Below are 23,546 nucleotides of genomic sequence, written 5' to 3' on the forward strand. Positions count from 1 at the left end.
ACTACCATAGGACCAGCCCACAAAAATCTTTCGATTATCTTTCACCTTGACAATTGTAAAAAGAGATCAACAGGCAGTTGCGGTACCTGTGACCTTCCTGCAACTCATGCCGAGGCTTTGCTGAGCAACTGGTTCTAAAATATAGAATTATCAGCCCAGAAAACCTGAAATTTAGGGGTTGAAATCCACAAATGACCCATTTTATTTGAAAATATTGGATTTAATAGAAAATATCACATTGTAAACAAGTCCACCGATCCATTAGTTTAAAACAGATTGCCAGCACAATTACATATAAAAGCAAAAGATGAAACACTGGTACCAAACACAACACTTAAAGAGAGGCCTAAGCCAGGCTCTAGAAGATCTTTTCCCAGAATCAGAGGCAACGGTAGCTTCAAACAGGCACCAAAACAGAGAGGAGGCAGCAGCATCCACTCCACCAAGGCTTAAGAGTAAAAGGAAAGCCAAGCAATAGACCATCTTGGTAACCAGGGGTAAAGGAGAAATGGTAACCACACCACAGGAACCCGAGAGGGCTAGAAGAGCAGGGTGTTTTAAGTGGGGAAACAGTAGTAGAAGCATTTGGTATCTTGTCCTGGCACTTAACTCTTAGGGAAGCAGGAGAACATGACACTCATGTGTTGCAACTAAACTCACATCACTCTGGCTGAACACAACACTGACGTCGTGGCAGTGTCTACTGCCCCAGGGGGCCTCCTACTTACTAATGAGTATGCCAGAGAGGAGCCACAGCGAGATCTGACAAAAACACAGGGCTCTGGTGGGAAAAGGGCTTCCGTCTTCCTCCTCTTGGTGCTGGAGGGTCCCTGAGGGAGAGAAGTTTGACGTGGCTGGGCCCTTTGAGACTCAGAGTTGATCAGCAAAAGCCACCTCTTTGGCCCTACCCACCCAAATCCTTCCCCCCAAGGAGTCTTCCCAGTTCATGGAAGGGCAGCTGCAAGGACAGCCGTCTTCCATGACACTTGTCACTGACCAGAGAGACTGTTTCCTTGCGCTTAGATACCAAGGTTGTGCCTTAATCTGGAACAACGATTCTCAAAATAGGGGCAGGCCTGGGTACGAGGGGCTGCCAAGACTTTCTCCGAAGAGGTTGTGTTCAATACACACAAACCCCTAATTCCCTCCCACTTGAGAATCAATGCAGGTAAGGATAGGAAGTTCTGACGGGAGTGTGTTGTACACGTGAACAGACAGTAACTGAGGCAGAAGAAAAAGTTAAAACTAACCTGGGTTTGGCACACATCAAAATGATGCCATACATTTTTCAGAGATTTTTTTTTCTTCTGATTAAGTTATAATCATTCTTCCTGTAGCTAAGCTTCATGACTAGGCTCCTAGCCTGAAAGCCAAGAACAACAGGTTCATCCACTTATCTGACGTAACCACACTGGATTAAAGAAATACAATTCTGTTCTCCTAAAGACAATTTCCAGAAAGACCTGCCTATCCTTATGAGGTACTTGATACTAGGTCCCAGCACAGGCTAATCGCTGTATGGTTTCTTAGAAGACTGGCTTTTCTCAATTTCTTTCTCTTTGATACTGTACAACGGGTCCACCAACTTGTTATGAACAAGCATTAAACCTACAAAAAATTAAAAACAAAAAGTTAATGCAAGTAGAGGCAACAACAACATCCAGGAGCTCTCACATTTTATCCTAGAACCGACACTTCTCTCTTTCCTGTGTGATCCCCAAATGATAAACACCCTAAGGGTAGGAAAAGAATTTGTTACTCTGAGTGCTAGAGTTCATGGAACTTTTGTAAATTCAATCACGATGGGAGTTGGCTATTTAAAGGTTAATCTTTTCAGCAGAGAACAAATTCCTAATTTACCTGCTTAGTAAAGGAGGATCTTCACCTAAGTCTGCTTAAAGCAGTCCGTATCCTTTTAAAGTGAAAGAAAAGATCCTCATGATAACTAGTTCAGCGCTTCGCCTAGAGGGGAAAGTCCCGATTGAGACTGGAAAGAGAAAACCTGAAGCTCAGTATCACTGCAAGGACACCACCACGTAGCCCTTGGACTACAACTTTGCATTTTTCTTTCCTCCTCAGAGCAAACAGATCTCCAAAAATGGACCCTTGCAGTTATGGGTGGAAGAGAAATGGCTGTATACTGTGATTTTTATTAAGACCATTTTTTACTGTCAATAAAAATGACCAGAGGATGAAAGCTAGATCCTCTCCTCACTCCTGGCACACCCTGAGCTTGAGCACCTCCTCCCAGAGCTACCCCTCCCTCACCTTTGAAATACTTGACAGTCTTCACTTTGAGCTCCAAGGTGGCATCCTCGTCACACACAAACACGGTGCGGGGATGCTGCTGGAAGGCAGACACGGTCCACATGTGGTTCACTCCCTCCTCGATAGCCTTGTACAGAGCAAACGCCTTGTGAGCACCCGTGATGAGGATCATCACCTGGGGATGGGAAAACAAGCCCGTGATGGAGGGGAGAAGCCCAGCGCCCCAGCGGCTGTAAGTGGTTGCTATGCAACATACTCCACACGCTCAGTGCTGCATGTGCTTCATCCACCCAAATAACCTGAGGAAGGCAGCGTCGTCATCCCCAGGTCACATAAGGAAATGGGGCTCCAGGGGCTTAAGTAACTTCCCCAGGGTTACTTGTGACCCCACAGTCCAATGCTCCTGACCACATGACAGGGCTTCCTGGCATCTCTGATGATGACTGTGAAGGTGCCCTGTGATCAGACGGGCCGTGCAAAGGCCCACACTTCTTATCCCAACCGCTGGGTGACTTCTCAGTCTGTGAAAGAGAGGTCCCAATCTGTACCACCCACAGAGGGGCTTTGAAAGCAATGGTGGGAATTATCTGTGGGGCCCCTAAGGCTCAATCCCAGAAAGGCTGCCTCTTAACCTGGTCAGTTCAGAGCAGTAAACCTACTAACCAAAGTGACTTGGGGGGTGATGCTTTTTGTTTATAGAGAAGAAAGGCACAGACTCCACTTAACAGTTAAAAAATATCAACATAAGGGATCCTGAAGAACTCAGGTCTAGGCTGGGTTCAAATGATACCAAATTTTTCAAGGGAAAAACTCACTAAATTCAGTTTGAGACACTTTATGTTTTAATCACACTTCACCATATTTATTAATCTCTGAGCATAGTGTTGTAACCACAAACATCCTTGGCATCCTCCAAACAATGACCTCCACCAACAGGGAGCAAGAAAGTCCCTCTCAGTACCCGGGCAGGCACAAACTCACACTGCGACATTAGCGGTACTGGGCGGCTCTCTGCCCGGGAGCAGCACAGAGGGGCACGTGAGCAGAGAGCAGAGAGCTGCAGCCCCAGGCCCCTGGTCAAAGGCATTGGAAAAGTGCTCAAAGGACTCACCTCACACTGGGAACAATGGTTACCTCTAGAGAAGAAAGATGAATGGTGACAGGGTCAGCTGGGATTTTAGCTTTATTTATAATGTCTTCATCTTAATAACAATGTACTCAGGTGGTACTTTATAGTTAAAATTAGCAACAAAAAGACAAGTCCACCTACCCTGCCAAGGCTGGTGGGCCTCTTGCGCCCTTACCTCTCTAGCGTCCATGACGGTGCCCACACCCACTGTCAGGGCCATGGTGGGCACATTGGCGAGCTTTCCATCAAAGAACCTGGCGTTGGCCAGGATGGTGTCCATGGCCAGCGTCTTCACACGGGTCCTGGACACCAGACTGGAGCCCGGCTCATTGAAGGCTATGTGTCCATCGGGGCCGATTCCTACGGGGGGAGAGCCGGGGCAGTGCGGTGAGTGCTGGGGATCCAAGATTTCAAGGATGTGCGATCTCTCCTTCCCTAACTAGAGTCTGAAAAAAGAATCCTTGAGAACTGTATCTCTTTTCCCATTGCACCCCTGGGCAGGTATGCCTTAAGGAAGCATGTGACCTGCCCCACTCCCAGCCACTTCTGAGGCACACACAGACACTGTTTCGTTGCTATCACCCTCAGAAAGCTAAGTAAGGAGGACTCCAAATAGTTCCTGCCTCCCCAGATTGTCAGGAAAGTGTAACTGCTGAGTCTCTCCTGTCTGTAGTCTGGGGGTCCTACTGCTGGGTAGAGTTGCAGCAAATAAAACACACAGGACCCAGACAGGGGCTGCCATGTTTATAAAATCTCAGAACAGGAGAGCTCCTGCTCTCCTCTTCCCCACCTTGAGGTACAGAGTTAAATCTAGAGCAGGAAAAGGCAGCCCAACTTTACACCCCTGTGCGTGACTCCAGAGGTGGCCACAGATGGACACATAAAAGGGCAGCCCAGGCCGGGCGCGGTGGCTCACGCCTGTAATCCTAGCACTCTGGGAGGCCGAGGTGGGCGGATCGTTTGAGCTCAGGAGTTCGAGACCAGCCTGAGCAAGAGCGAGACCCCATCTCTACTAAAAATAGAAAGAAATTATATGGACAGCTAAAAATATATATAGAAAAAAAAAATTAGCCGGGCATGGTGGTGCATGCCTGTAGTCCCAGCTACTCGGGAGGCTGAGACAGGAGGATCGCTTGAGCTCAGGAGTTTGAGGTTGCTGTGAGCTAGGTTGACGCCACGGCACTCACTCTAGCCTGGGCAACAGAGTGAGACTCTGTCTCAAAAAAAAAAAAATAAAAAAAAAAAAGGGCAGCCCAGAGTAGGAAGCAGCACAGATCTGAGAGGCAGACACCTGAGGTTCCCACTTTCTCGCCACTGCTCCCGGCCAGCTGACTTTGAGTCAATCACACAACTTCTCTGGCATTTAACTGGCTATCTATATAGCATGCAGAGGCTGTGTGGAACCTTGTGGAACTACCTGCATCCATGACTTTAAGTGTTTGGTAAGCTCCATGACTGACCCATAAAATCTTAAGACTGGGGAGTACAGATATTCTCAGAGTCCAAAACCAAACCTCTCAGTTTACAGACAAAGCATCAAATGCAGGAACAGGCGATCTCCAAGATAACCCAGCTCCTGAGTAGCAGAGCCAGGGCAGGGACCTCGGGCTCCCACTCTCTCCATGCCTTCCCTGCCTCCACATAGCGGTAAGTGGCCCTACTGTCACCAGCAGACAGAGGAAGCTGTTTGGAGACAGGGATGGTGTCTTGTCCTCCTTCCCAAACTCACCTCCAACAAATAGCTCGATCCCGCCTGCAGCCTTGATCTTCTCTTCAAAGGCGTCGCATTCAGCCTGTAGGTCAGCCGCGTTCCCATCCAGAATGTGGGTGTTTTCCGGGTGGATGTCAATGTGCTTGAAGAAGTTGTTCCACATGAAGGAGTGGTAACTCTCTGGGTGTTCTCGAGGAAGGCCTGCGGGGACATGGGACACTCGGTCACACCCAGGCTGAGCCAGAGCCCTCCTCCAAAGGAGGACGTGGCGACACCACCCTGACCCGCAGAGACTTCAGGGACTGCACAGCCCACCAGGGAGCCTTGGACACCAGCCCTCTGACCTCCAGCCACTGGGACAGGCTGAGCTGGTGTCCGTAGTGTCTACCCACCCACCGCCACCATCTGTGACCACAGGGCTGGGCTGGAGTAGTTACACACCAGGGGTCTGGGAAATTCTCTCATTCTGATCTCCTTTTCATAAGGGAATGACCATAAGCCAGAGGCTGGGGATACTCTGGGCCTCTGGGCCACTGGGGTAGGACTGGCCCACCTGGGAAAGAGCAAGCACACCGGTCCCCCACCACCATCTCCCCCAGTTATACCCTGGTCAGCCTGAAACCCAACTTTAGCACCAGGTGGTCGGAGAGAATTGCCTCAAGGCTTCCCAAAATGGTTTTCTTTTTTCTTTTTCTTTTTTTTTTTTTTTTAGCCAGGAAGGAAAAGAATGTTTAAAGAAAATATATACTTAATGTTAAATGTTAGGAATATTTAAAGTTGAGGAATGAAAAATTACTGACGGGTATAATGGACACTACTCGAGTGATGGTTACACCAAAAGCCCAGACGCCACCACTACACAATATATACATGTCACAGAATTCAACTCGTACCCCCAATCCTATGTGAATAAAAATTTTTAAAAAGAGATATAGCTAAAAAATATATATATATATTAGAATATTTAAAGTCAGCCTTAAAAAGGAGGGAGATTCCAACACATGCTACAACGTGGGTGAACCTCGAGAATGTTTTGCCAAGTGAAAGAAGCCAGTCACAAAAGACGACGACTTCATGATTCTACTTACATGAGTCGTCAAACTCATAGAAACAGAAAGCGCAGTGGTGGTTTCCGGGGCTGGGGAACGGGGGAAACAGGAAGTTGTTTAATGGGTATGGAGTCTCAGTGTTACAATATGCAAAGTGTTCTGGAAATTGGTTACGCAGCAACGTAAAGGTACTAAACACTACTGAACCCTACATATAGAAGTGGTTAAGATGGTAAATTTCATGTTATGCGTATTTTACCACAATTTAAAAAAAAAAAAATGCTTAAAGTGAAGCCATTACAAAAGGACTGCAGGGGAGGGGAGGTGACAAAGGTATATAGCTTTTCAGCAGCAGAAAGAACACCAGTCTCAGCTCTCCTCTCCAAGTGCAGAAACGGGAGCTGGAGGACGCACCCTGGAGAGAAAGTCCAGACACAGACCCTGGGACACACCCCAGCCAGGATCCCATCTGCAATCATTTGTTCCAGGAAGAAACGGCATGGAGTTGGGGAGCTGGCAGAGGGGGAAAATACACTCTAATATTTATTAAGTGTTATGTATAAGAAATTTCCATACGTATTACGATATCATTTAATGCTTACAACCTATGAGGGCAGCTTTGTTTGCCCCATTTTACAGCTGAGTGAACCGAGGCCTGAGAGACAGGTACCGATAACTGAGCCCATCACCAGGCGTTACTGGCTCCCTGGGACATCGCCATTGCTCTCCAGGGCTGGGCCAGCGAGAGAAGCGTGACTCTCCTGCAGTCAGGTAAGACTCACCCACGTACTCGTCCATGTTGAAGGTCTTCACATATTTGAAGGACAGGTCCCCATTCGTATAGTATTCAATCAGCTTCTTATAGCAGCCAAGCGGGGTGCTCCCTGCAAGAGAGGCCACAGCCATGAACGCCGCGTCAGCCCCTAGCTCCCCAGACAGCACAAAGGACTGAATCAGGGCTGCTCTGGCTGCTCTGCAAGACCTGTCAGATCTGCGGGAAACAAGGCAGATCTGAAGTCCTACCCGACGCTCCAATCCTAACTGCCATTCATCCCTTAGCTGCTTGTTTAATGCTTCTTCCCCACTAGACTGCAAGCTGCAGGAGGGCAGGGCTGTGTCTGTCTTGCTGACTGCTGACTCCCCAGTGCCCAGCACACTGGTGATTGAAATCACTCCGATTAGCACCCAGGTGAACATCAGACTTCATTACTGACGTGACACTCCCTGAACAACTACTATGTGCGAGGCACAGGGCCATGAGATAAGGATGCAGAGGAGCAACACATGGCAGCTACCCTAGAGGGGCTCACTGTCCAGGAGCGGGGACACAAAGCAGGAATGTCAGCTGTGACGGGGAAGCACAGGCAAGACTTCCTTGAGGAGCAATGAACACCCGAGTCTCATTAAAAAATCAATGTCATAAAACACACACATAATAAAAGGCAGGAGGACACTGTATATTAAAAGAGTAAAGATGCATGAACCCTGACTGGACACTGATTAATTAAAAAAAAAAAAAAAAACTATAAAAGATAAATACGCAGCCAAGCGAAGTGGCTCACGCCTGTAATCCTAACATTCTGGAAGGCTGAGGTGATGGGAAGACTGCTTGTGGTCAGGAGTTCAGAGACCAGCCCGAGCAAGATCGAGACCCTGTCTCTACTAAAAATAGAAAAATTAGCCAGGCATCCTGGTGCGCACTTGCAGTCCCGGCTACTAGGGAAGCTGAGGCAGAATTGCTTGAGCCCAGGAGTCTGAGGTTGCAGTGAGCTATGACGATGCCATGCACTCTAGCCTGGGTGACAGAGCAAGACTCAAAAGAAAAAAAGAACAGATAAATGTGGACAATTAGGAAAAAATTTTGAACATAATTTGTATATTAGATGATATAGGATTATTTTTCATTTTCTTAGGCATGATGATGGTATCATACCTATGTAAGAGAATATTCTTGATCTCAGGAGATACATGCTGAAGGATTTAGAGGTAAAGTGTCAGGATATACAGAACTTAATTTCAAGTGGGTCAGAAAAAGACATGTGTTGACGGAGAACATGAAACACAAGCCAGAGAAAGATAAATGCAAACGTGGCAAAATGTTAACAGTTGGGGAATTTAGGTGACTGACACTGCACTGTTTTTTCAACTTTTCTGAATATTTGCAATTTTTCAAAACAAAAAGATGGAAGGAGAAAACTCCCATCCAAATCAGATTGTGTTACTCCTTTTTTAAAAAAACCCACCAATGGCATCTCATTTCACCTTCAGTAATAACCAGTCCTTACTAAGGCTCCACATAACCTGGCCCCTGGCTACCTCTCCCCGATCCTCACCCTGCTCCAGGCACTTCTAACTCAGGGCCTTTGCACATGCTTTTCCCTCAGATGCTCTTCAAGTATCTGCATGGCTAACTCTCACCCCTTCAGGCCTCCTCTCAAATTCTACTTTTTCAGAGAGCCCTTCCCTGCCACCACATCCAACACTGCAAACCCCACCCCTGCACCTAGACATTCCCTAGTCTCCTTCCCTCTTATCACCATCTGACATACTCTATATTTTGCTAATTAACTTGTTTATCCTTTTTGTTCATTACTGTATCCCCAGAGCCTAGAATACCTTTGCATACAGAGGAGAGTCAATAAATATCTGCTGAATGAGCGAGAGTGGCAGCTCCCCTCGCCCCACCCAAAATAATCAGTCCCTGTGACAAGGCCTTAGCCATGGCTGAGCCACACAGCTTCCCCACTCCTGCCATTTTCCAGACACCCCTAGCCTTCCCATCCATTCTGTGAGCTCCCCCAATATCTAGCCAATGAACTCCTTTTCCGCTTAATTTAGCTGGAGTTGGTTTCTGTGGTTTCCACCCAGAAGCCTGACTGGTGCTGCATCTAAAAGCAGGAATGTTCCAAGGAACCCATATGGAAACGCTATGCTGGTTCAAGCATGACAGGCAGGGAGAGGCCAGGTCTTGGAGAGCCTTGAACGCTACTCTGAAGAGCTTGGGTCTGATTCTGCAATGATGGGAACTAGGGAGGGGTTTCGGCAAAGCCCAGAGTCTGACCCATGCAGAGGTTGGGTGGTGCCACAGTTAGGATGTGAGCACAGCACCCAAGGGCCTGACGCTGTGGTTTCACAGGTACAGGTAGATGACACTGCTACAAACCTCCAGTGCAAACTTCAGCCCGCAGGCCACATCTAACCTGCTGCCTGTTTTTGCACAGTTTATGAGTTAAGAATAGTTTTTACGTTTTTAAATCATTTTTAAAAGTCAAAGAAGAATATTTTGCGACACGTGAAAATTATATAAACGCAAATTCAGTGTCTATAAACACAGTTTCATTAGCATATGGCCACACTCATCCATTTATATATTGTCTGAGCTGCTTTCAAACTACAATGGCAGAGTTAAGTCATTGCAATGAAGATCATATGGCCAGTGAAGCCTAAAATATTTACTATTTGGTCATTTAAAGAAAAAATTTGATGACCCCCCCCCCACTTTAGTGGATGGGTCAGGTATGGCCATTTGGGCAAATGCACCCATTTCTGAAAGAAATAAGACATTTGCCTTGAGGAACTGGAGTCAAAATATCTTCCTGAAAAGGCAACATTTTGACTTTTTCCAAAGAAACTGGAACTTTCTCACTTCGGGCCGGTATTTAATTAAGCCTTACAGAAAATTATTTGAGCAACTATCTTCTCAGTTCTCCCACGGATAGCACTTAGCTAGCACCTTACAGATGCACAGAAGGGGAATTAATTCATTATGTAAAAGGGATGCCTTAAGGCATCAGGACTTAATTCTGTTAAGGAACCCTGGTTGGCAGGGCTGACTTACATGTAGTCTGAAAATCAAGTTCTTCCTCCCTAACCAAGATCCCTCCTGCTCCAGGATTCAGCAGGAGCAGGCAGCAACTAAACCAACCCACAGAGGAAGCCGAGTCCTCTGTTTTGTGGGAGAAAGGGGCAGTGGAGGTGTTCTCTCATAGCAACAGGACCTCAGAGCCCTCCAGGACGTCCCTTGGCTGAGTGAGTCCCGGTACCTGGCCCCTTAACAACCCCTGATGCCCATTCTCTCCCTCCAACAACGCACCAGTGGGGAGCCCCAGGGTGAAGTACTTGTCTGGCCCTGGGTTAAACTGGATGATGCGGTTCCTGATGTATTTGGCCGCCCACTCGCTGGCCTGAGAATAGTGGTCCAGGATGATGAGCTTCATCTTGTCCTGCAGTGGGGGAGAGGGCATGACAAAAGGAATCAATTGCAAGGGGCAGAGATGGGGATGGAGGTGGCTGAGGAGGTGGGGGACGCCCTTCTCACCCAGCAACAACCCCCTTCCCAAGCTGTTGGAGCCAGGAAAAGGCCCTTTCAGTGCACAGAGCAACAGGCCAGGCCGGCCGCCTCCACCACGCACCGGCCACCAGGAGGCGCCACTGCGAGACGGACCTGGGTGCTAATCCGAGCTCCTCTAATCAGCAACTGCAGGATCCGGCCAGGGGACCCAAGTTCTCTGAACCCCTTTCCAGCTATGTAAAAATGGGGTCAATAGTACCTACCTCACAGATTTCACGATGGAGGATATTAAATGAGAGCATGCATGTAAACCACATAGTTAATAGTCAACACGTTGGCTATTATCATATCATTATCAGCTGTCCTGCAGCTCCACTCGGCCCCAATTTCCCACACCCCTTCCTCCCCCCAGGCCGGACGCTCTACCCCCGAGACTCTTCCTCAAGTAGAGGGGTCGCGGGATCGTCCTGGGCCACTAGAACAGGCGGGGCGATACAGGCTTTGGAGGTGTGTGCCCTGTCAGTTCTAGGGGAGGAGTGCACCCACCGGCCTGCCTTGCCTTAGGGTCCTCAGTTTCCCTGAAAGCACAACGGGGTAAAGGCAACCGCTCCGGAAAGAGGCCGTTTGCTCCCCCAGCACTGCGGTCAGCCGGAGCGGGAAGGCCCAGGCGGAGGGGCCCGCGCGGCCGTCGGTGGGGTACCGTGTTTCCCCCGCCCCGATTACGGTCCCTCGCCCCTCCCGGCCCGCCCCCGAGGGGGGCGAGAGCGGCTCGCCCAGGGCCCGGCCCCGGGGTGCCGGAGGACTGGGGCAGCGCCTCCCCGCCCGCGAGGAGGGTCCCCCCAGCCCGCTCCCCACTTACGCGGACGCCTCCCGCGGCTGCTGCAGCGACGGCGCTGGCGGCCCGGCCCCGCGCGGGTCACGTGGGCGCGGGTCACGCGGTGGCGCGCGCCGCCCTCCGGGCTGACTCAGCAGGGCCGCGGTTCCCGGGACCTGCTCTCGGGCCGCCCCCCGCTCCTCTCGGCCTGGGGGCGTGCAGGCCTGCCAGAGACCCCGGAAAACACTCACCCGTGGCCGGCGGGGTGGGAGCCTGGCTGCGTGGGTCTGGTGCCGGAGGGAGGCCGGGGCCGCCGGCTCGGTCCCAGGAATGCCGCCCTCGGGCCCGGGGCGGGGCGGGATTTTAGGGCGAGGGATGGGCTGGGGGCCGGAGAGCAGAAATGCTTCCTCAGAGTGTCCTAGAGTTGGACTTGGCTCCGCCCTCGCTTTCTTCATTTATTTGTTTAGATGTTATTTATTTACCTCCATATTACAACTTTTTGTTTTAAATATAGTTGAATTTTTAATGTCTTTTTTTTTTTTTTTTTTTTTAGATCAAACTTTACAGCAGAAACTTTGCTAGAGAAAAAGGCAGGTCCCCGTTTTCCCCAACTCCTACACCAAGATATTGCTTACAGTTTAGGGAATATTCTAAATTGTTCCCTATGAATATGCATATACTATTATTTTACAGAAATGGGAACACATTATACATCCAATATATCTATACCAAGAGTCAGGTATTTGACCTGTATTATTTCATGTAATCCTTATGAAGCCCCCTGAGGTAAGTTTGCCATTACTTCTTACAGGCGGGAAAACTGAGGCTTGGAGAGAGAAATTAACTTAGCCAGAGGCACAGGTGGGTTTCATTAAGGCTTCACTTCCAGGGGATCTGTCCAAGTCCAAAAGTCACGCTTTTTACCACTAGCCTAGTTTCCTCTCAACTGGTATTGTTAGGTAGACACTGAGGGATTCCAGGTCTCCTAGGGATGAAGGTGGCTGCTATGGCCCCCATCTTGGTCCTGTCCCTGCCATATCTGGGGAGGGAATACCCTACGAATCTGCCAGTCAGACCTTAGCACTCTAGCTGCAAAAGAGTGCAGAGGACTCTCTAGCCTCCGGGACAAGCAGCACCCTAGAGTCCCGAAATTGATCTAGAGCAAACCATATGCATAGCAGTGCAACTCCAAACTGTCTAATCAGAGTGGTTCCATGGGCATGTCTGAGCCACTAGGGAGATCCCAATCTGGGCACTATAAAACAAGACCCAGACCATAACCCTTTTTGAACCCTTCCTTTGGCTCTCCCTTTGCAGCGACAACGGGCCTGGTCATCACCTGTGGTGTCCGTGTCATGCTCTGGAACCTATACCTTGCTCCTGCCCCATAATCCCACCTTTCCTCCATAAACCTCATTTTTGTGCTTGCCTAGCTTTCGTGAGTCTGGTCATTCTTCGGCCATAAGCATGCCAAGAACCTACATTTCAGACTAAAACCTGACAGTATGACTGCAGATTTTGGATTCCTTATATGTAAGGAAAGAGATTCATCTTATTCTTTTGAGTCAACATTCAAGCATACCAGACTTCCAGGAACATTTGGGAATTTTCCATTTTGAGGCTGGGAGGAAGGACTTGACTGGTTATCAGTAACACCTTCCACTGCACAGGGCTTTGCCAAGAGCCTCTATGCCCTTGGTCTCATAGGATCTCTCTAAATAGGCAGCTATAATTATTTCCATTTTATAAGATGTAGAAACTGTAAGGCTGGTGGCGGGCACCCCTCCCCTCCCTAATGAGAAAAAGAAGCCCACGAGACCTTCCGAAAACAATGCCTGCAGGGCCCAGCTAAGTTAAAGAATAGCCACACCTGGATGGTTACCCTGATAAGGGTCTCAGTTCCTGGAATCCATACATACCACCAGCCCCTCCTAGTTCTCAATACCCACCCTAAGACCCCCATTCCCCAGCCCTAAAAACATATATAAGTCCATTCAAAACTTCTGGGCGGTGCGACTTCTCAGGCCTCTCTCTTGGGACTCGTTACCCTTGCTGGGGAGCGCTCAAATAAAGCCTTGTTGCTTACCCCTTTCAACTCTGCTCGTCTTTCTTTCTCTGGTGCCGACCATCCAAAAACCTTACAGAAACGAAGGCTTAAAGAAGTACAGAGACTCCTCTTTTCGAGAAAGACACGGTTGCAGGTACAGCGGAGCCCTGTTCTGCCCGCTTCTGCTCCCGGACTCGCCAGTGCTCGCTCTCGGAGAGGAACAAGTCGATCAGGAAGCTGGGCCACAGCTGTGGCTTTTAAAGATACAGGGGGGAAAACACCCGTGGAGCCACCAAATTAGAATTACCCTAACCAGCTGCCAGGTAAAGTCCCTGCAGAAGGTGTGTGCTGACTTGATCAGAGGCCCAAAGGAAAAGAACCTCAAAGTGAAAGGACCCATTCAGATGCCTGTCAAGACTTTGAGAATCACTACAAGAAAAAGTCCTGTACTGAAGGTTCTAAAACTTGGGACCGCTTCCAGATGAGAATCCTCAATCGACTCATTGACTTGCACAGTCCTTCTGAGATTGTTAAGCAGATTTGCTTCCATCAGTACTGAGCCAGGAGTTGAGGTTGAAGTCACCACTGCAAATACTTAAGTCAACTGTTTCAATAAATTGATTAGCAGTTGTTAAAAAAAAAAAAAAGTACAGAGACTTGTAGTGTATGACTTCACAGTCTGGGACATTCTGGACAATGGTCAGCTCTAGGGAGCAGGGCAGAGACCCGAATCAGCTGAGGTCTCCTCTAGCAGCAAAAGGCCAAAGGATCCCTGGCTTCATGCCACGGTGACAGGGCCTTCCTCAGTTAGCTGGGAGGTCACATTTTGCAGTTCTCGTGACTCTGCTCACAGTGGACAGCCCCGGGGCTCACCCCGCCCCTTGGGCCCAGCAGCAGCTCCAGGCCCGCTTGATAGGGGTGGGCTTCAGCTGTGGAAACTCTGATGAGATCAGAGTGGTAGAGCTGATACCTTTAGAGTTTGGGGGACTTGTTCTTTGGCCTCAGTGTTGGTAATAGTATTTGTTTGTTTTTAAATTCAGTCAGAAATCTCATCTCAGCACGAGGATTACATGTTTCACAATGAAGTTCCCACCCTAATCTCAGACTCATCAGATAACACTGGGCCGGGTCCACAGCATTTGCATCCAGATCTTTCCAGGAGGAGAATGACTTCATGTGACTTTAATTGAGCCGGTTTCCCTTGAACAACCCCTTCTGCAGGGAACCATTGCAGGGGCTCTGTAAAACCTGGAGGCCCTGCAGTCAGATAGCCTGGGAACGAATCAGAAGGATCTGGTTTGAACTCTGGTCTGGCTAATCTCTGGTCCTTTTTTTTTTTCTTTTTTGAGACAGAGTCTTACTCTGTCACCTGGGCTAGAGTGCCGTGGCATCAGCCTAGCTCACAGCAACCTCAAACACCTGGCCTCAAGCGATCCTCCTGCCTCAGCTTCCCGAGTAGCCAGGATTACAGGCATGCACCACCATGCCTGGCTAATTTTTTCTATTTATATTTTTAGTTCAGCTAATTTCTTTCTATTTTTAGTAGAGACGGGGTCTCGCTCTTGCTCAGGCTGGTCTCAAACCCCTGACCTCGAGCAATCCTCCCACCTCAGCCTCCCAGAGTGCTAGGATTACAGGCGTGAGCCACCGCACCTGGCCTCTCTGGTTCTTGAGTGAGTAACTCAAACCAAATGACTCATCTCCAGGTCTCAGTTTTCTTATCTGGAACATGGGAATTGAGGAGAAATTACGTAATACTGACCCCATGTGGCTATTGTGAGTATTAAAGGAAATATTAGCATGGCTTGGCATCCATGGCCAGCCACGATTACCCATTATTTCCTCCTATCCTCCTCACAGCCTATTCTCCAACCACACTGAAATGCTCCCTAGCCCTAACCTCCTCTCTCCTGGTTATCTCCCGCTCCACACCTGTGTTTAAACTACTGCCCACACCAATCCTCCTATCCTCTTGTCTTGGAATTAAAGTTGGCGAGTTAAAAGAATTGTGAGTTCATCCACACAACTCTGCAACTCTTGTTTGGTTGGATATTTTCATACCCTGTAATATGCCCTTGCTTTGGGCAAACACCCTGCCCCCATGCCAAAAAATCCTCAGTCCATAAGGTTTGCCTGGAGCTGGCCCTAGGAGCTAACCAATTGAGACTCCATGGCCCTGGCCATGGCTGGATTGAGGGTGGGCAGGCATGGAAGACACTAACCAACAACCATTCTGTGAGGGGGTGGGTGGCCCGAGACCATTCACAGCCTCCTTTTTAATGCAAATACCTCAGGTGCAAATAATGCAATTTCTCAGTTGTCTCTCTTTCATATCAAAACCCCAGATTTGGCCCAGTTTGGCAGCACACGCCTGTAATCCCAGCACTTTGGGAGGTGAAGGTGGGAGGATCCCCTGAGCCATGAGTTCAAGACCAGCCTGGGTAACATAGTGAGACCCTCATCTCTATAAAAAATAAAAAGAAATTAGCTGAGTGTGGTGGTACATGCCTGTAGTCCCAGCTACTCAGGAGGCTGAGGTGAGAGGATCACTTGAGCCCAGGAGTTTGAGGGTGCAGTGAGCTATGATCCCACCACTACACTCCAGCATGGGTGACAAATTGAGATTCCATCTCAAAAACAAAAACAAAAACCAGATTTGAAACTACCAAAAATTGGCTTCTTAGGGGCTATAAAAGGGAGGTGAGAAGGCAAAGACAGAATTCCTTATTCCTTGTTTCTTTTTCTTTTTAATTATGGTAAAAAAAAAAAGATATTAAAAGAAAAACACACACATAATGTAAAGTTACCATCTTAACCATAAGTCTGTAGTTCAGTAGTGTTATGTATATTCACATTGTTGTTTGACCAATCTCCAGAACTCTTTCATCTTGCAAAACTGCAACTCTATATCCATTAAACAACTTCTCATTTCCCTCTTGCCCTACCCTCTGGAAAACCACCATACTACTTTCCTTCTCTCCACGAGTTTGATTACTCCAGGTACATCATATAAGTGCAATCATAGAATGGTTATCTTTTTGTGACTGGATTATTTTACTTAACATAATGCCCCCAAGGTTCATCCATGTTGTAGAGTGTGACAGTATTTCCTTCCTTTTCAAGGCTAAATAATATTCCATTGTATGGATATACCACATTTCCCCCCACCATCTGCCATCTGTTTACCTCATTGTTCAGTTTCAGTGCGCATGTATAGCAGTATCAGAATTGTTAACCCGCACCCCCATGTGAAACAACTTTATCAAGTAGGGTGCAGTGCTTGTGTACAATTTCTTTTGCCTTTAGTCTTACAGACTCCACTCATTTCCAAAATTACTTAAGTCAGTGCCTTCCCCCCCCCCCTTCAGTGAAGTTGTTTCATAGATTTTAACACAGTTATATTGTTTTGTCACGTTCTGCATGTATTTCATCTTGGGCTCCGTCAAGCTACTAAATGATTTTTTAAAAATTTATTTACATCAAGATTCATTCCTTGTGCTGTAAAATTCTATGGGTTTTAACAAGAGCATAGCATTATGTATCCACAATTACAGGATCATATAAAATAGTTTCACTGCCCAAAAAAATCCCCTGTGCTTTCCCTTTTCGACCCTCTGAACTCTTTGACAGTCACTGAACTTTTTATTGTCACTATAGTTATGCCTTTCCTACCACATTTTAATTAATTTATTTATTTGAGACAGGGTCTCACTCTGTTGCCCAGGCTGGAGTGCAGTGGCTCAATCATAGCTCACTGCAACCTCAAACTCCTGGGCTCAAGCCGTCCTCCAACCTCAGACTCCAAAGTAGTTGTGACAATAGGTGTGTACCACCACACCCATCTAATTTTTTTATTTTTTCTGGAGATGGAGTCTCACTATGTTGTTCAGGCTGGTCTCAAACTCCTGGGCTCAAGTGATCTTGCTGCTTCAGCCTCCCAAAGTGCTGAGATTACAAGTGTGAGCCACTGCACCTGGCCCTATGCATACATTTTAAGAAAACAAAAATTAATTACGTATTTTCACAGTCTGCACCTCAATAAAACATTACTGAGGGGTAAGAAGAATTACTGATCAATAAATGTTATTATGATAACTGATTAGCCATTAGGGGGACAAAAATGATACCAAAAAAGAAAAAAAAAAAACCCTTAGATTCCTACTTCACATTTTACACCAAAAATTTCAGTTAGTTTAAACATTTAAGTGTTCAAAAGTACTGGAAGAAAATTCATATAAAGAAAGTTGAAGTAGAAAAGGATATTGCGCTTTTCTGAGAAGAACAGCTATTGAAAAAAAAAAGAAAAGGATATTGAATCATGACACCAAAGCTTAGGTAACACCAAAGACAAGATTGACAGATACGGTCACATATGCAAATTAGATATTTCAGAAGCAAAAAAGAAGTCAAAGGACAAATGAAAGCTGAAGAGAAATATTTGCAACCTATAAGACAGACAAGAACTAAGCCCTTACATAAAGAGCTCTTACATTTTATGCAAAGAAAAAACAAAAAACAAATCACCACACACACACACACACACACACACAAAAGAATTAAAAAAAGGACTCCAAAACACGTCCCAGCAGAATGTCTCCTTTCCTAACTAGATTATAAATGCGCAAGAGAGGATTGTGTCTGAAATGTCTTTGTGCTGCCCACAGAACATTACACATTGTCAGTACTCATGAGTCCATTGATTTCAGTTCTTTATCCCACTTCCAAAAATGTCTGCTTCTCTTTCTGTTCCTACCCTCAAGTACTCTCCTCTTCTCCCTCTCAGAGCAATGTCGTTAAGATGCTTCCTGTGCTGTCTGTGACTCACAGCTAGATTATGGCACAGGCGGTGCTGATTTCAGCAAGAAACCCTCCCAAGGCATAGATTGCGTCCCTGCAATGCCCAAAGAGAAAATTAAAACGGGTAAGTCTTTGCATTCATTCAGCATCTCATTTTTGTGCCCTTACTATGTATCTGGAGCTGTATTTTTTAATCTGAGTTTGTGCTCCCGGGGAAGAGCGCAGACAAGAAGAGGCCTGGTCAGGGAGGAGGGGGGCTGGGCTGGAAGATCCGGGTTTAGATCTGCAGGGCCAGGCAGGTCCTCAGTTTCTTGTTCTGTAAAAGAAGTTCGGGAACTGGTGGTCCCCATGCGCTCCTCCGGCTCTGACAACCGAGGATTCAGTTAGTTCATTTCCTCTTTTTAGCGTGCAAGCTGGCTCTAATATCTGGTTTAACCTTATTTGAGAAGTGTTTTGAAGCCCCTTAAGAGTCCTTCTGAAACTGTGGAACCCACTGAGAGTAAAGAAACTATTTCAATTACTGAAGTTATTTCTTCATTTTCTTTTTTTTTTTTTTTTTTTTTTTTTTTTTGAGACAGAGTTTCGCTTTGTTGCCCGGGCTAGAGTGAGTGCCGTGGCATCAGCCTAGCTCACAGCAACCTCAAACTCCTGGACTTAAGCGATCCTACTGCCTCAGCCTCCCGAGTAGCTGGGACTACAGGCATGCGCCACCATGCCCGGCTAAGTTTTTGTATATATATATATTTTAGTTGTCCATATAATTTCTTTCTATTTTTAGTAGAGACGGGGTCTCACTCTTGCTCAGGCTGGTCTCGAACTCCTGACCTCGAGCGATCCACCCGCCTCGGCCTCCCAGAGTGCTAGGATTACAGGCGTGAGCCACCGCGCCCGGCCTTATTTCTTCATTTTCTAAAAAAGACTCTGCTCCACTCGCTTGGAAAAGGTAAAATTGCACGCAGAATGAAATGACTAAGGTGGTGGTGAGGTTAAGTGGCAGGTCTGGCCTGGTCCAGGTCGCTGTGGTGGTGTGCGTTGCCCTACAGTTTGGAAAGTGCCTGCTGGGTTTTCAGAGCTCGATATCCTCTGCTATCCCAGGAGACTGTCCAGAGCAGGGCTGGCTCCAGACCCAGACAGAGTGAGCTGTGGGGTCGATGAAGGTCCCTCCTGTCCCAAAATATCCTCCTACCTGTCTGCCATGGTGCCTGACGTTTCTAGCACTGGAGAGTCTCCTTTGAATTAAGGTCTTTGGCAGCCATTGATTTTGGTTGCCTAGCATGTGCCTCCCAGCACCCACCCCTGTACATCTGTCCCCCTTCTTCTGATCTGGCCACAGATGTGGGCGTGGGACTCGTGGGCCGAACGTTAGACTTCAATTTCCTGGGCACATGATTGGTTCAGGATGGGCATGACATAGCCGATGCTGAAGAGAAAGAGTCTCTGCCCCTGGGTTGCTAAGCCGGGAGGGTTTAAGTGTAAGGCTTCTGCCAGAAATAATTCTTTTTTTTTTTTTTTTTTTTGAGATGAGTCTCACTCTGTCACCCGAGCTAGAGTGCCACAGCATCAGCCTAGCTCACAGCAACCTCAAACTCTGGGGGCTCAAGCGATCCTCCTGCCTCAGCCTCCCGAGTAGCTGAGACTACAGGCATGCACCATGAGGCCTGGCTAATTTTCTATTTTTAGTAGAGATGGGGTCTTGCTTTTGCTCAGGCTGGTCTTGAACTCCTGACCTCAAGCAATCTTCCCTCTTCGGCCTCCCAGAGTGCTAGGATTACAGGCGTGAGCCACCGCGCCCAGCCTGCCTTTCTTATATCATATCATCCAGAGTACATTTTGTGTTTTGATTCTGATTCCCCCTAGGACATCCCTCCTCCAGCCCCCAGCCCACCCTGAGTCTTCCAAAATACTTAAGAGTCCCTAGGACACTGCCTGGTATGAATAGGATCTGGGGCTGATTTCCCTTTCAAAGAAGCTAGACCATTTTAGTTTTATTTTATTTTATTATTTTTTTTTTTGCTCGGTTATTTTGCTGGGGTAAAGAACCAGGCTTATCAACTCAAAGGGGACTGGCAGCAGCGGACTGAAACAAATTCACAATTTTGTTTAAATTTACTTGTCAAAAGCAGAAATATTCAATTTCATGGGTACTCCCTATTCCCTGCACTGGGAGCAGACTTCCAGGAAGCAATTATGTAGAACAAAATATAATGGGTAACAGGGGTGCCTGGTGAATTATTCATAATCTGATAATGATTTTAACCCATTTTTAACATGACCTGCTATTGGTGTTAGCTTCTGGAAACTTCCCAAAGTAAGCAACACGGAGGTTTTCTTTAGTCATGCTTATATAACCATAAACCTCCTACCTTTCCCCCAAACTACCCACAGAACTAAAATCAAAAGAGGTCTGGGATCCCTTTCTCTCTCCAAGTCTACCCGGCTGCTTTATGGACTTCGTCTAGCTCAGCCACTCCTCACCACTGTCTTCTCGGGGAGGCTAGTGTGGCGCAACACCCAGCATCACGCCTGGCAACTGGGAAGGCACGTGATGCTTACTTGGTTTTGAGTGTTGGATGAATAAATGAATGAATGAATGATGGAGAGAGTGAGATTTGTAGTAAGGAACAGCTGGGCTAAGTAGTTCTGCTATTTATCAGCTTATCAGCTGGGTGACATGGGCAAGTGTCTTGCCCTCAGCTTCTTCATCCATAAAATGAAGACAATACTACGTGCTTTCTGGCTCATTGGGAGAATTTGAGAGGATAATAAATGCTCAGTAGGCAATAGCTGTTTTTATGGTCTTTCTTCCCAGTAGCAGCCATATACCTTCCCCAGGTCTGGTTACCTGTGTGTCAGCCAAGCTTTCCTAGGAGCCAAAGCTTCTCAAACCTGCCTGTGTATCAGAATCACCTGGGGAGGTTTTTAAAATATAATTTTGCAGGTTCTTCTTCTAGGGATTCTGATTCTGCAGGAATTCAGTGGGTGGGGGCAGAGAATGTATTTTTTAGTTTGTTTTTTAAAGTGAGATAAAATTATGTAAAGTGAAATACACAGATCTTCAGAATCTAACTGGGTAAGTTGTGAAAAATGTATGCACTTGTACATCCAACACCCCAGTCAAGATAGAGAACACTTCCGTGGTTCCAGAACATTTCCCCTTCCTGCCAACCCCCATCCTGCATAGACAACCACTATTCTGATTGCTGTCACCATAGATTAGTTTGGCCTGTTCTTAAGTGTGGTATCAATGGAATCAAACAATATGCATTTTTTGTGTGTCTAGTTTCTTCTGCCTCTCATATGTTTTGGGGACTCACCACGTTGTTGCATACATCATGTCAATAGCACATTCCTTGTCACTGCTGAGTAGCATTCCACTCTGTGGCTATGCCTCAGTTTATCTCTTACCCTATATGGGCCTTTGAGGGATGTTTTTGGCGATTACGAATAAGCTGCTGTAAATATGTTTTCATTTCTGATGAGTACATACCCAGGAGTGTAATTGCTGAGCACTAGCATAGGGGTATATTTACTTTTATTTTAAAAAATGCTTCAAATGATGCATTTGATCCTGACGACCAGCCAGATTTGGGAATCCCTGAGGCAGCAAAAGATCAATCTTAATGATTCGACTGGTGATTTGTTCAGTTTCTATTTTGTTGCACAGGTATCAGAGACAACTTTCACCAGGGAAATACCTTCTGTTCTCCCTCTCCCTGCTGAGGAGCCCAATTCTCCTCTCTCACTTGCCAATTTCTTCCCAGGGAAGAGTGTTTTTGGCCAAGGATCCCCATGGGTCTTTTGGATAGTGTCATCCAAATAGTTCCAGGAAGCAGTGGGGGGTGAAGGGAACCAGATGAGGCCACCACCCACTAAACGCTTGCTCTAACCTCACCATTGCCATTGCCAGCTCAGGATGCAAGGGCTCGACCCTTGGCCACTGGGGTGGGGGCAGGGGGCCAACCCTTTCCCACTGGGCCGCAGCATGCAGGCCTGGGGTGGTCTGGGACTTGTGCCCTGGGTTGGCCGTAGGCCATGTGTAACTCTGTGGTGCTTCCAAGGAAACAGCAGTGCGCAGGGCCCAGCAGACTCTACAGGCTCAGGAAACGGAAGTCACAACTGGGTCCTGCAACTTTCGTTCTAAGAGAGAGAAAGCTGTCAAAACACAACCATTTTGTTCCACGCATCATGCTAGCTGTTGGCTTAGGAATTTTACATGTTTTTTCTTTGGAAATTGTTTTTCCTGTTTGGGATTATTTCAATTTCGCAGTAGAGGGAAAGACATTTGGGAGCCAAAGTGATCCTCTACTCCAGTGTTTCCCAAAGGGTGATGCATATGTGTATATGCTACTCAGGATGGTTTCAGGGGTTATGCAGATGAATATGATGAAAAATAAGTTTTTGTCTTAGTGCATAGTAGTAGAAATACAACTAGCACAATAAATGTGTGATTTCTTGGATATATTGCTTAGCATGAAGCCAAGTTAAAAAGCTTGTGCGATGGCTCATGCCTATAATCCTAGCACTTTGGGAGGCTGAGGTAGGAGGATTTCTTGAGGTCAGGAGTTCGAGACCAGCCTGAGCAACATAATGAGACTCTGTCTCTACAAAAAAAAAAAAGAAAAGAAAAAGAAAAAAGAAAAGAAAGAAAACTTAGCTGGGTGTGGTGATGCATGCCTGTAGTTCAGCTACCCAGGAGGCTGAGGCTAGGAGTTTGAGGCTGCTGTGAGCTCTCATGACCCCACTGCACTCTAGCCCGGGCAACAGAGTGAGACCCTGTCTCAAAAAAAGATAAATAAAAATAAAAAAGCTAATTCAATTCTCACAACAATATTAAGTATATAATAGTACGGATGACACACAGGTGTGACAAAAGGTATAACGGTGGACATGAGTGACTGAGAGCTTAGAAAACTGCCCCAGGCAAACCTTGCATTTAACAGATGAGGAATCTGAGGCCCTATGATGCAGGCGACTCGCTCCAGGTTAGACCTCATCGGAGTTAAGACCAGATCCCCAGAGTTACCTGGTTCCTGGCCCAGTGCTTACTCCAGTGTACCTGTTACCTCCCTCTTGTAAGAAGGGGAAGAGATCTCACTAGCCTAACCTAGATTCAAACCTAAATGCGTTTTCAGAAACAGCCACAGTTCGCTCAGGCTAAACCACAGAGTCAGAAGGAGTCCATTAGTAGGTCTGGGCTCCAGGAAACCTGAATTAATAAGGAGAAAGCAGATTTCTAAGATCTTGGTAATTCTCTTCATATGAAATCTCCGGCAGAGACGAGGACGGGAGCAGAGTGGGCAGCTGGTTTCCCCACCCCGCCTCTCGTCCCTCGGGAAGACTCCAGCTGGGCTCCGTGGGCCCCGTCTACCCTGCCCAGGCTGTCCCCGGCCTCAAGGAGGGCCCAGGTGGATTGTTCACAGAAATTGCTTTAGGCGCCTGG

At 47.2% G+C, this 23,546-nt stretch overlaps 1 protein-coding gene across 3 annotated transcripts; it reads right to left on the bottom strand.

The window, feature by feature from the left end:
- Positions 1-148: 148 nt before the first annotated feature.
- On the bottom strand, positions 149-11,634 carry GNPDA1 (glucosamine-6-phosphate deaminase 1). Of its 3 annotated transcripts, XR_011235096.1 has the most exons (8): positions 11,308-11,372; positions 10,251-10,380; positions 6,940-7,041; positions 5,127-5,309; positions 3,573-3,757; positions 2,269-2,443; positions 1,251-1,608; positions 149-830 (listed from the first exon to the last, which is right to left on the bottom strand). XR_011235096.1 is itself a non-coding variant. In XM_069483810.1 (7 exons), exons 2-7 carry the CDS (start codon positions 10,372-10,374, stop codon positions 1,508-1,510), a joined length of 870 nt encoding a protein of 289 aa, XP_069339911.1. In that variant the 5' UTR covers positions 10,375-10,380; positions 11,514-11,634; the 3' UTR covers positions 149-1,507. The 3 variants fall into 3 exon arrangements, 2 of the variants coding, with proteins under 2 accessions (XP_069339911.1, XP_069339910.1); XM_069483810.1 differs by lacking the exon at positions 11,308-11,372 and adding an exon at positions 11,514-11,634 and having other exon boundaries at positions 149-1,608; XM_069483809.1 differs by having other exon boundaries at positions 149-1,608.
- Positions 11,635-23,546: the final 11,912 nt, after the last annotated feature.

This window comes from Eulemur rufifrons, chromosome 10 (genome assembly GCF_041146395.1).
Source record: "Eulemur rufifrons isolate Redbay chromosome 10, OSU_ERuf_1, whole genome shotgun sequence".
In the NCBI taxonomy this organism is placed as follows: Eukaryota; Metazoa; Chordata; class Mammalia; order Primates; family Lemuridae; genus Eulemur; species Eulemur rufifrons.